General features: G+C 47.8%; 1 protein-coding gene across 2 annotated transcripts in view; it reads right to left on the minus strand.

The window, feature by feature from the left end:
* Positions 1-13,155, minus strand: part of TMEM59 (transmembrane protein 59) — a 65,335-nt gene that overhangs the window by 18,909 nt on the left and 33,271 nt on the right. The window contains exons 2-5 of one of the 2 annotated variants that reach the window (XM_078605686.1): positions 12,624-12,729; positions 6,228-6,322; positions 4,727-4,879; positions 1,658-1,763 (exon numbers count right to left, since the gene is read on the minus strand). In XM_078605686.1, coding sequence (XP_078461812.1) covers positions 1,658-1,763; positions 4,727-4,879; positions 6,228-6,322; positions 12,624-12,729 — 460 coding nt within the window. Of the gene's footprint in view, positions 1-1,657; positions 1,764-4,705; positions 4,880-6,227; positions 6,323-12,623; positions 12,730-13,155 lie in introns of both variants that reach the window. The other variant, XM_078605684.1, reaches the window with a different exon arrangement.

The raw sequence follows: 13,155 nt of genomic DNA on the forward strand, positions 1-13,155 counted from the left end.
AGCTGTCAAAGCAGCCTCACGAAACCTTCCTTCTCTGAAAACGGTGTGCCACTGCTCGGTCTAATTGACATCTTTGAAAAAGAGCTTCATAGCTCATCGGATTTCTGCAGCCTAAATGTTGAATGCTTTCCATCACTCTATGCTCCGTGTTTATCTTTCCTTCCTTTGCTCTACAGGTTTTTTTGTCCTATTTATCAGTCGTATGTAGAGACAGTTCGTCTGGTTTCCTATCACTGTTCTCTCAGCTCTCCAGGGCTCCCCTAAAATCTGTCCTGAATGTTATTTGAAGCTCTGTGACACGAGGCCACATTCATACATTCTACAAAAGTGCTAAAATACACCACGTGTGGCAATTTTCCACAAAGTTGGTATAGGTGAGCCATGGTTTTATGAGAGATAATAACGAAAATATCTAAATAACACAAAGAAACATTTAATTTTGGTTAGGAAATGTGAACAATACTCAGGATAGGTACGAAAATGGAAACGAGGGAAACGCAGGAACGAGTGAAGAGGCAAAGGTGCAGCCCTGCAATGTCACGCTCACGCCGCTGCTGGCGGAAGGGCCCTCCACTAGAGGGAGCTCAAGGGAGCTTCTCTATAGGATATTGGCCTACTCTTCCACACTGGAAGGCCGATCATGTCAACTGTATTGTACCCAACTGAAGTGTAACTATAGAACGTTTCCAGGAAAGTCGTTTTTCAAAACATTTGTTTGCAGGTTTAACATGCAGATTGATGTGTGCAATATTTAAACTCATTGTGAATTCATGCTGCTAATGCATTTGCAAAAATTTGCTTTGAAATTTAGGGCCACTTTTCCCAGGGAACCATTTTAGCAAGAGGAGAATGTATATCTTGTTATTGTCTTGAATGTCAACGCAGCCTGCCAAATGTGTGCCCATGCTGTGGTATGAAAACCTGGTATTCTGAGATAAAGTTCAAGCTGCAATGGCACTTTACACATCATCGTCCGTGGCAACCTAACGATTGGGAAGGAGCTTTGGCGCTTTTTGCGCAGAGCTCACGCCAACCCAAGGTGTACTCTCCCCTTTCTTTCCCCGCCAATGCTGGATTCATCATCTCACCCCCAATGTGTGCTTTGTTAACGTGATCACGTTCGTTTACCCAGGAGAGCCTCACTGAGTCTCAAGACCTTTTCAGGAGGATCCTGCCAAATTTAATTCACAATACGCAGCGATGTTGCTGGAACTGCTGCTGTGTGTGATCCAAAGTGAGTAATTTTTAAGAGGAAGTTTCTCAGCATGGGAATGTTTGGCCGATGCCAGGTGCATTGTGTGGGATTTTTATTCTTAGCTATGGGAGAAAACCGGAGAACCCCCGAGAAAACCGATGCGGAAGAGGGGGAGAATTTACAAACACCACACAGAAAGGCACCCGAGTTGGTATTCAAACCCAGGTCCTTTGTGCCTTGAGGCACGAGTGTTACCACCGTGCCACCAGGCTGCCACCCGTTACTCGCTTTTCTTTCTTTGTTCTTTGCTCTCTTTCCTCCGCTTCTCCGCTTGGTTTTTGCTTAGATCAATTCTTACCAGGACGCGGCAACCTTCGGTACCCCGGTTGTTTTTCTCCGCTTGGATTTGTTGAAAACGTAGACGCAATGAATCAAATATTGAGTGGGTAGGTCGCTACTCACGGGGCAGGAAATCCTGGTCGAGCTTTTCCCTCTGCTGGGAAGCGGCCATCAGCCCTCCAAAAGCCAAGTGCAGGTTCGGGATCTCCAGCTCCAGCTCCGGTTGGGACTGACACACACATGGCCACAGCGGTTTAACGCGCGTAAAGACCGGACAGTGATAAGGACGCAAACACAACACAATAGGAGGCATGGAGACACAAACATCAGCACATCGTGTGTGTGTGTAGATGACTCGTTGATGCATTCCTAAGTATTCTTAATTGATCACGTGGCAGTCCAGCCAATTGCGGAGACCTGCAAGATACGTGTTCAATGTAGTTGATGATGGTGATAGAGTGGTGGTGTTGGGGTGGGGAGCGGTACTGTAGTGGTTAGTGCACTGCGCTACGAACCTGACGACTGACATTTTATTCCCGCTCATGGCCAACACCAGTGCTCTCCCTAGGTTGCCGGGGAGCACTGGTACCTAGGGTAGTGTATAAGCATCAGCTGGGGAGATAAAGGTGGCCGGGTGTGGTAGTGGCCACCCACCCCTTCTTATGCCGTGCCGGCCTTCATAGGTGCTCGCTACAGCACTTGCCCCAAAAGTCTGTGACGGCTGTATGGGGGATATTTGTCTTTGATGGCGGGGGTGATGGTGCAGAATAGTGAATGGGTAATGAGGTAGGTGACGTGTGTGAGTGTCGGTGGGGGTACAGGTGATGGTGCAGAAACGAGCTCAAAACACAGACACACCGAGACGTACAAAACAGAGAGACAAACAAAAATGCAGGGTGGAATATATTGAGCTACAAAACATGATGATTAACACAGATAATGTTCACATACAAATGGGGCAAACACAACAATAAAATAAGGGACTGCACACGCAATGCCTGCGTTGAGTCTCCCATCTGTATAACTCTAATTTATTGTAATTGTAATCCGTTTTAAGTATGCATATGCTGAGTAATGTACATAATACGCGTCCAGGTTAGTCTATTAATAAACACACCTGCCAGCCAAAAAAGCAGCGCAGTTATGGATAGCTGGACATTTATTGCCGTTCTCAATAATTGCATTTTAATAATTAACGAAGGACTCGATATTAAATGCAGTGCGACGAGGTCATTTTTTTTTCTGCAGTTCAAGGGAAGCCAGCTACTCTGGAAGCATGCTGCAGCAGCAGCAGCAAACGCTCTATGAACAGCAACACCTCTGGTTGCAAACGCTGCCTCGTGCATTAATGCCTGCCACCCACACAAGACATTTCAAAGGGCAAAACAACAGAGCCGAGAATTCCGCGGTTGTTGCCGGTTCGTTTCAGCCGCTGAAGGAGGCGACACGGACGGCATGACCTCACGACTGGCTTTAAGCTCAATAACGTTAACAATAACCACAGCCAGAGCTCCACCGCTGAAACTAAACATGCCTGAACTAACCAACAACACAAACTCCTCCCTTTTACCGATCACCCCACCGCCGGCCAGCCCTCGAGATACACACGTTACACCCACGCTTCTATATTCCGTTGAGATAAGGTTACATTTTGACACTTTATTCATCCCAGCTGAACTTTAATTTAATCCCTAACGCTTAACTAGAACCTTAATCCGAGCCGCAACCCCAATTTTTGTTGGCCATAACCAATGTAACTCCAGGCCTTTCTCTAATCCGAGCCTTCAAATGGCTTTTCTTAATTCTATCCTTACACACCAACTCCAATATTAACCCAAGCCCTGTACAACAACCCTTGCACTCACAATTACTTTAACCTTAACCCTAACCCGAGCTATATTTCGTACCATCACTGGTAGACCTGTCACAGTCAGCTGACAAAGTATACAGCTTTCATGGGAAAACATCATCCAAAACGGTAATGAGCCATTTCAAGTGTAATGTTTTTCACAGAGCAAAGTGAGAAATGATAGCTGACAGTATAGTGTCCTAAACTAATTATAATCAAGTTTTAAGAAATAAATATACATCCCCATTAATTATTTATATTTCATTAATTTTATAAATCCTGTGCGTTTGAAACTGATATTTGGTTTTGATGTCCCTTTTCACACCAGCCTCGAGGGGAATAGAGAAGCCAATTAAATTCTGAAACCTTTACTAAATCTCCAGACGTTATTAAATGCTGGAATATCCACCGTTGAACGAGACAAAGACGACGGGCAATATGGGCAAAAAATCTAAACCGTTGAAAGCAGTCCCCTGAACAGACAGCTTCAAGTTTCAAAGATTCTGTTGGACATCGACTTCTCTGAACCGTGGAAGTGCTTGGCCCATGCACAGGTCACGCAGCCCCGGTGACAAATCTCATCAGCATTTTCCAATTTCATTTGAAGTCTCTGTCGGATCGACGACAACAACAACCTGTGGCGGGTTCTAGGCATGTCCTGGTCTGTGGTTCTCATGTAGTCGTCGACGAGAGCAGTCAAAAGACTACAGTCTACTCTCCCAAACGTGATTGTCTGGGTTGGGTTTCACATTGAGCATTTCTACTCCTCGAGCTTTCACCACGCACTACTGCCGGCATCTTCAATCGGATATTCATCTCCTGAAGGCGCCCGCATTGGCTGTGAAAACCTCAGCGTCCAATTAGTCCACTCTCAAGTTATTCAATATTGGTGTGAGGTGCATGCAATTTCATCGCACCTCCCCAAAATTATGAGGTTAGCCAATCGGTGAATTCAATCGTTTGTTTTATGTACATACGTAGCCACTTACCATGCTTGGTCTCCCCAAGTGCACCGCTGTCTCTGATGACGTCCCTAAAATATCTTAGCCTGCGTCTTCAATCAGGCCAATTAATTTTGTCTCGTCACGGTCAGTCATGCCTCGGTCTTCGGTGGGTAAAGTAATCACCATCACGCTTTATAATTACAATCCATAGATAGTGTCCGCCGACCAAGATAAATTACACGTAAGTACTTGTGTTCAGTCTGCTTTTCAGAGGTGGTCACCGCCACGCTCCGGGTAATTTAATGATGCGGGCCGTGTCGGTGACCCCCACCGACAGGTACTTCCGTCACAGACTGCGCGAACAAAAATAAAACTCACCTCAGGTGGTGCCGATCTCACCTGAAAGACAACGACTTTTCCGTCATCGGCCTGCAGGTAAAATGTCCAAGAGGAGGAGATGAAGGACTGCGCCGAGCTCATGAGGTTCCCGCAGAGACTGGACACCAGCGTTAGTGGGTAGAGGAAGTGGATGCGTGGCACCATCGACATCAGCTGTGCACACAACGACAAAGGTCCCGCCGCCCGTATAGTCTTCAGACTGTTGGGGCAAGTGTTGTTCGCGAGCGTCTACGAAGGCCGGCGTGGCAGGTGCAGGGGGCCACCTTTGTATTCCTAGCGGAAATGTTTCCACATCGCACCAGGTACTCATTTAAAGCCGAGTCGACCCAGGGGTAGGCTCAGGACCGGTTCAGATACTCGTCACCGATGTTGACCGTGAGTGGGAATCGAACTTGGCTCGTCGGGTTCAAAGCGCGGCGTGCTACCACTGTGCCACCGCTCCCCTCGTACGCACGCACGCACGATAGCCACTTCCCCAACCAGCGGTGGGTGACACCACCGAGTGTCTTGCTCAGGCTCCTTCTTTGAACGTGAAACAACACGAACTGTACATTCGGCAACGCTCGCTTTCTTGGCACCGCTTGTTTTTTGCACCTCGTCATCGCCGTCCAATTACTTTTCCTTGCATTTCCACGATGTTTCCATTTAAACATGGACTTAATGTCTCAAAAGGCTTTCTGAAACAACAGCAAATGTTTTGGCATCATCCGCCGCTGATGATAAGAATCTGGCTGCGAGCAAGCAATTTAATTGCTAGAGTTTGTGTGTATGTATATACCACCCACATAATTTATGAGACGGAACACTTCCTTGCTAATAATATCTCTGCGGCGTTATATCAATCAGTGAACCCTGCATGAGAGAGGAGAGTGCAATACCCATTAGGCTGCCCAGCTGACCGTAAACAGGAGTTTATTTCCCAACCCAAATCATCTTCTTGCGAACGTTTCTCCCACTCGCGAGCGTCCTGCTTTCCGATGCCTCTCCACGAATCTTCGATCATCCATCGCGATCATCAGTGCCTTTTTTTGGTTTTTATATGACTATCATTTGGTTTTCATACTCAGACAAGCCTCACTGAGTCTCAAGCCTCTTCAGTTTTCGCTGTAGGGAGCGATGTAACAATGTGCAATCCCAATTGAGTAGCAGGTAATAATTAAACGTTGGGATGTTTGGCCAATACCAGTTACATTTTACGATTATTATTTTTTTTAGCTATGGGAGGGAACCAGAGAACCTGGAGGAAACCCATGCAGAACAGAAAGGTACCCAAGTCAGGAATCGAACGCAGGCGCTTCCTGCTGTGAGGCCCGAGTGTTAGAACGGCGCCACCACCATGGCAATCGTCTCGCCACGTCATCTTCAGTCTCCACCCCCCCCCCCCCCTCTTTCTCGTCCCCTCAACGTTCACGGTCTGACCTCTCTCTCTCTCCAGGGTACCCTTCTGACCTACTGACCAAACGTCCTGACCCACACGAGAGCTGCACAAAGATGTCTCTACCTGTTTTTGGCGGAGGACAGCCAGGGGCTGCTGGCTGTCGCAGCCGGTGCTGCATGCCACCTGCTCCTCTGCTCGCTTGTACGCCTCCATGCAAGCTGCACACAAAGACAAAGATCCCCCCCCCCCCCCATATAACCTTTAACAAATTGTTGGGGGCAAGTGCTGTCAAGCGAGCGCCCGAGCTGCACACATGCACGCGTTCAGACATGCATGCACACACACACATACCGGCACGCACGTGCACACAAACAACGGTCGTGATTTGCATTTACCCGGGCTCTTACTCGGCAACTCATTAAGGACACCGAATTGAATCTCCCTCCTTGGCCTCACATTCACACAACAGGCAACGTACGCATATTAAAGAGGTGGGCTTAACGCCGCTGGCTTGTTCCCAGCCAGGCTGCTGAGCACATACAAGCTGCAATCCATGCCCCACCACCACCGCTGCTGCCGCCGTCAGCGATCCCACTCGCCGCCCACATCTCAAACACACCGCCGCCGTCATCACCGCCTCTGCTCTGTGGAGTGAAGCCATCTGTCCCTCAAGCGGAGAAAATGCTAAACAATTATTGCAAGCGCCCAAGTCCCACAATGGCCGTAAACAGCCGAGCACACTCACCAACTCCGCACGGAATGCAAACCGTGAAATTATACAAATTGGGCTTTTTTCGTGCACTAAACACAGATCATTATCTGTGGTGGACACTTTTAATTTGCATAATTTTATGTCATTTATTGAGGAAGTGAAGCGCTGCGAGATGGATTATGTCTTCCACAGGAGTAACTGTACTTGGGTTTGTAGGTCTCTCCTGCAGGAAGACAATGGTTAGCTTGCTTGAAGATACATCTGCAACGCCTGCGAGGACATCGACCGTAACACGCACTTCTGGGGTCTCAGGCGGTTGCATTTGGCAGAATTAGATGTGTGCCCAATTCCTTATACCTTTACTAAACTTAAGAAACACACACTATCATGGAATATACCTTCAAAAATACGAATGCTTGTTGATGGCTGCTTGGCATTTTGTGCCTTTGCACCTGTGCCTGGCAATTGATAAACAAAAATAGCCGGAGCATGCCAGCGCCGGGTCCAACGCAGGAGACGCCGAGGGCGCTGACTTGGCCTAGGCTGCCGTAACAGCCACCGCAGCCGAGGGTCAGCCACCCGAAGCTCTAGTGTCCGTACTCGGGTCTCCTTGGTGGTACCGACCCGCTGTGGATGCGAGGTGTGCTCCAGGCCAAGCCATCTGGACAACACGAATTTCCTCTCCAAGGATGGTAATGTGGCGCAACGTCCAGGCATCTGTTGCTCGTGTATTCCGCACTCGTACGGAGGAAGCGTTAGGGGTGGCCATCCCCCCAACTAGCCAAAAGCCCCCTGGCCCCCCAACCCACCCTGCAACTCTCACATCGGTCTGCGGCACAGTCCTTTATAGACACTTAACGATTAGCCCCCCCCCCAACCCCCTCGCAATTATGCGACTCGTCACAATTAAATGAACCTTTCACAATTCAAGGTCTCATTCCATTCAACCTCTCATTCCATTAAATCTGGTTTTCAGAGGTGGTCAGGGTCTCATTCCATTCGTTCAATTCCATCGTCTGCATTGACGAAAATGTGTTTTACTGACAGCGGTGAATGCAGCACCGGTAGTGGCTGATGGAATGCAGATGGAGCGATTAAAGTCAACACATGCAAAGAAGAAACAATGTATCCCTACACGCACGATTCTACGCGTGCAACGTAAGCGTGAGAATCGATTTTATATCGAACGCTGACACAACGCATCGTTAAGTGCCAATGACGCTGCAAACGCAAGCAGAATTGCCGCGCGATGGATTTATTTATAGATTTCCCCCCCGCCCCCTTTGGGATGTGGACGTTGCTAGAGGAACAGCGTTCAATGCCCTTCCCTCATTGCCCCGAGGTGGCGACGATGCCGGGCCTTCTCCTTGAACTTCTGCGGTCCTTGTGGTGCGTGGCTGTTCCCACAACACCTTCCGCCAAGACAGCTGCGGTTTCACATAACGAGGCGGCCGGGCAGCACGCGTTTTGCAACAACATTTTTTCCTCCCTTGACATCGTAAAATCTTACTTTTAAAAAAAAACATATCTTTGAAGCAGAAGATGAGTCAGTGCTGGATCCAACCACATTTGCAAATGTGATTTGTAACTCTGATCCTTGTCAACAGTGTATGGATAGTTACATTTTAATGTGCAATTTTATTGAGGGAGGCGTGTTGTCGTGGTGTGGTATGAGACTGTTCTTGTTGTTATGTTGTTGCCTTGCCCGAGCTTGCATTTTTTCATGAAAAATCGGCAGGAATGTATGTACTTATGCAATTTGTACTCCAATATTTTGTTACAACTTGCTGACCCACCGCTACTGGACATCTGTAAAAAAAAAAGAAGAGAGCTACATAGCTCATCGGATTCCTCCCGTCTAAATAAAGATTTTGATTCTGACGTGTGGCCAAGAAGGCGACACGGAACCAACTTGGGATCTGCACAGAGCTTTAAACACCAGCGACGTGCGGGTGCTGCTGTGCCAAGCGCCGGTGCGGGTGCTGGTGTGCCAAGCGCCATCAGCATCGGCTGGTCTGAGGTTGTACCGTAAACAGTGGCATAAAATGAGAGTGTAAAAAAATAAAAATTGAAGATATTGGAACTGGAATGATAGTGATGAAATAACGCCGAATATAACGGACCACGTAAAAAAGTAAGAGGCCAAAACGTGACCAAATTAATTACGTTTAAAAAACATGCAAAGGCTAATGTATAATGCTAATGTATGAAGCTAATGTCTAATGCTAATGTTGGGGAAAATTAGGTTTTCCGCTCATGGCTAAGTAAATTGAGAAAAGGCGCCAGACTGTGCAGTCTGGCTGATCAAGTGAATACATAAGGAAGTGAGATCTGACAGATTGATATCACCTGACCCCAGCGGTTTGGACTGAACCATCTGCAGTCGTTGGAGGGGGTTGGCTATTCGGAGAACCGCCAGCACGACGTCGCGTATCCAACTCGCTGGGGACCGAGGTCAAGGCGGATGCGCGAGTACCTCCAGGGAATGACAGTCACACCGGGGGAGACTCGAACTAAAATTATGACGTGGGAAAAAAATTGTGACTTAGGGAAAAAACCGGTGACTTGGTAAAAAAAAAAGCACCAACTGCTTTACACCTGGGAAAACACTTCACTGCACCTTAGAAGTAAGCGAATTTAAACGAGCCGAATAATCAGTATGCAACAAGGACATATTTGTGATCGCCTATAGCGAATGACAATTACACCGTGCACAAACACTGCACTGGGTATGGGCAGTTAATTGGTCATGGCAGATATGTGACGGTCGGATATGCAACGTTGCACTCGATGCGTTACACCAAAGTTTAAGATGCCAGACCCTCATTACACCCATGTGCATATTAATGAAATCCACTACAATCAGCTTAACAGTGCCAATAACAGTAAGTTTAATTGTGCGATTTCGTTGTCAGTGCTTCACAGGAAGAGTTATATCACACAGCTGTAGTGGCGGTGCTGTGGCAGTGCTGTGTGTGAACACGATGATCCTCTTGAGCATCATCTTTTGCCACATGGGTTGGCATACAGGCTTCGAGTAATACGAAACCACAATACTTACACTTCCATGTGAATAAAACGAATGCCACGTTCAATGGTAATGCATTCTCTAACACACTTTGGTAATGCTCTTCACAACGTCATCACTTAGGGATACCCCTATTATTGAGTTTTTGGAGCCCAACCTTCTCTCCCACTCTACCAATGGGTGTAACCATCTATCACTTATTTACCCGAGTCTATTCATCTTAATTACCGGATCCATCAAAAACACAATACAAAACCATTTAGACTCACTAAGGGCTGCTTGACTGCACCAGGCCACGTCAGTATAAATGTGGATTCACAGATCGCTGTCTGTGCAGACCTCTAAGTGTTAGCAATTTGTATTTGTGGGGTTTCTCCAGGTACTCTGGTTTCCACCCACATGTTAAATTAAGTTCTTAAAATGGAATTGGCAAAACATGTAAATGCAAGACCCTTATATAACACTGTTTGATTGAGATTAAGTAAGCCTTCACTGCATAAATTATGTTTTTGTACTCCGTAAACAACAAAGTAACTTAACACTTCTCTCTTGTTACTGAAGTCTACGATTGAATCTGCAGGCTTGTGGATTGAGAATTATTTGACGGTCACCATCCAAACCAAGTGAATGGGTCCCACTTAGAACAGAAACTTACACGACCGACGATAAGCAACCAACGCGATTCGATCGCACTTGTCGCACACCGCGGAAATCCAAGTTGACCACAAACGAGTCCGTTTCTTTTTGTTTCTACCCGCGTACTGAACTCTCAACCCCACCTCCCCCCCATGTTCGTTGAGAGGCAGGGGCTGGAGGGTGACCGTTACTCGTGACAGCGGCGCTCGAGCACTCCGAGGCCACGCGCAGCGATGCAAAGCGTCTTGGAACAGGCCGACCTCCCCCCTCCCTAGTGGTCAACGTGGCGTCGTCGCGAGCGTTCTCGCGGCGTTGTGGAGAGCTTTAATCTGCATTTTGAGGATCAACTTGTGAATTGTGATCACTCTTTCAGGTTCACTAACGAGCACTTTTACCTAACAACAAAAAATATAAATTTCAGCTTATTACATTTTAGCGGATGATATTCACGTTAGATTGATGCTATGCCAGTACTTTACTGTATGCTGCATATTCACTGTTGGCTCTGACCTGATATCAACAACTTACGACCCAAAACGTTTATTGCCACAAGCCGATCTCAACACACATCAAGAATTTCGTTGTTATTAGGCTCAGAACTATCTGATGATCACTTCCATGAGCAACATTCGTCACACATTCTGAAAGAAAAATATATTTGTTTACATCTGCCTTGGAACACGCTTTACACTTTATTACTGGACTCATCAGATATCAGAAGCTAAGCTGGGTTAAGGCTGGATGGTCCTTGGATGGGTCACCACCCTGCCCCTTAAACGTGTGCAGTAGGCATTGCGGGCAGCAGAGGGCAATGCAGCAAAATACAGTGTTGTTCTGTAGTCCCCCCCCAACTGCACAAACCATCGCGGTGAAGTCAAACAACGCTCACTGCCTGCACGGCATGGGGAGGGGGGGTCCTCAACCACGATTTAAACTTCATGTTGCTCACCAGCAGTGTGTGGTGAACATGTCCAACAGATGCCACCAAGTTGCCCGGCACGATTGTTAAACGCTGACAATGAACACTTCGGGAACATTCAGTGCAGCGCAGCAAAAGCGCGTAAAAAAAAGCATTGCGATGTCGATATGGATCGTGGTTAATAAAATAATAATCAGACCAGGGTCCGCTTCTAAAATTAGACGTCGCCCGTTAATTCTTTTGGCAATGATAAAGACGCCGCCGCGTTTATTATTTAATTAGAAACAATCCAACGTGACGGCTGTGCAACGATTCAGTTTGTTTTTATTAAAATTAGAACCTATCAACTCATTTGTAATATTCACTTCGGAAGAGCCAATAGCGCCAACGGAAACATATGGCGGCATAAAACACGCGCCCTACACATCAGCCGCATTAACTGCCAAGGTAGCTCAGGCGTGGAGAGTGGCGGCTTTACGATCATTAGACGCCAAATTCTATTCCCACATCTCAACCCTTCATTACTTTGGGGGGGGGGAGGGGTAGGTTTATTGTATCGCGGGGTGTCGTACTCGCGTGCCGCTGGGCCGCATTACCATGCGTATGACCCACGGCAAAATACAAATGCTTTTCCGCGTGGCCCACAGCCCCGCTATTTGGTTCCCGTGCACACCAATCTACCCCCCAACCTCCCCCTGCCTGCTGGTTATGCCGCAAGTGCTGCAAACCGTTCCTCGACCACGCATTAAAGATGCAGTCGACCAACTTGCAGAGTCAGCTGGAGTGGCTTGCAGCTCCAATAACTCTGATACCCATGTTCTAAATCAGGGAAGGGAAACCGGTTCCCATCTCAGGGTCCAATAGGATTTTCAAGAACCTTTGGCAGGCAACACATTACCACACCCCTTTGGCATTATCTAATAATAACGCAAAATATAATTAGGGCCCGTACTGCAATACTGCAACGGCTTCCCTTTCACCAACACATGGATGTCGAATTACTGTCGCAGTTCAGGAGTTATACAAGCAGCAACGATGCTTCCGGTGAAGATGAATACATCATTTTCTGGCCATTTCGAAGTGACAGGCCTCTCGTGGCCCATATGAAATAGCCCAGGGGCTAGATAGGGCCCAAGAGCTGTCAGCTCCGTGCCCTTGCTCCCAAGGGACGAGGGTAGGAGGCAGGAAATGTTTTGCGTGTGCGTGCACAGCAGCAAGACTCACCGGCCAGACACTCGTAGCGCGTGCCGTTCAGATCCACGCCATCATCCACAAACTGGCAGATGGAGAACAGACGGCATCCCCGCTCACAGGCCAGGGTGAGCCTCTCCTGCAGGGAGAACACATACAAACAATGCACGTAAAGACAACGATCCCCAATATAACAATGCAAAGACAAAAATCCCCCCGTATAACCTTAACAGTCTGTTGGGATGTGTGCTGTTAGCGAGCCCCTGTTAAGGCCGGAATGGCACACGAGGGGGTGGGTGGCCAGCAACCACGCCCGGCCACCTTTGTCTCCCTCGTGCCGATGTTTTACACACTGCACCAGGTAATCATTTGAGGCCAAGTTGACCTAAGGGAGGCCCAGGACCAGTTCAGATAATCGTCACTGCTGTTGGCAGTGAGTGGGAATCGAACTTGGGGTCACCGGGTTCGTAGTGCGGCACGCTGACCGCGATACGACCGCTCCCCACTCGTATAACAATGAGCGCACAGCCACAGACAAGCGTGCAGCTCAAAGCAAAAACGATTA

The sequence above is a fragment of the Lampetra planeri genome, chromosome 24 (assembly GCF_965212315.1).
Source record: "Lampetra planeri chromosome 24, kcLamPlan1.2.h2, whole genome shotgun sequence".
Lineage (NCBI taxonomy): Eukaryota > Metazoa > Chordata > Hyperoartia > Petromyzontiformes > Petromyzontidae > Lampetra > Lampetra planeri.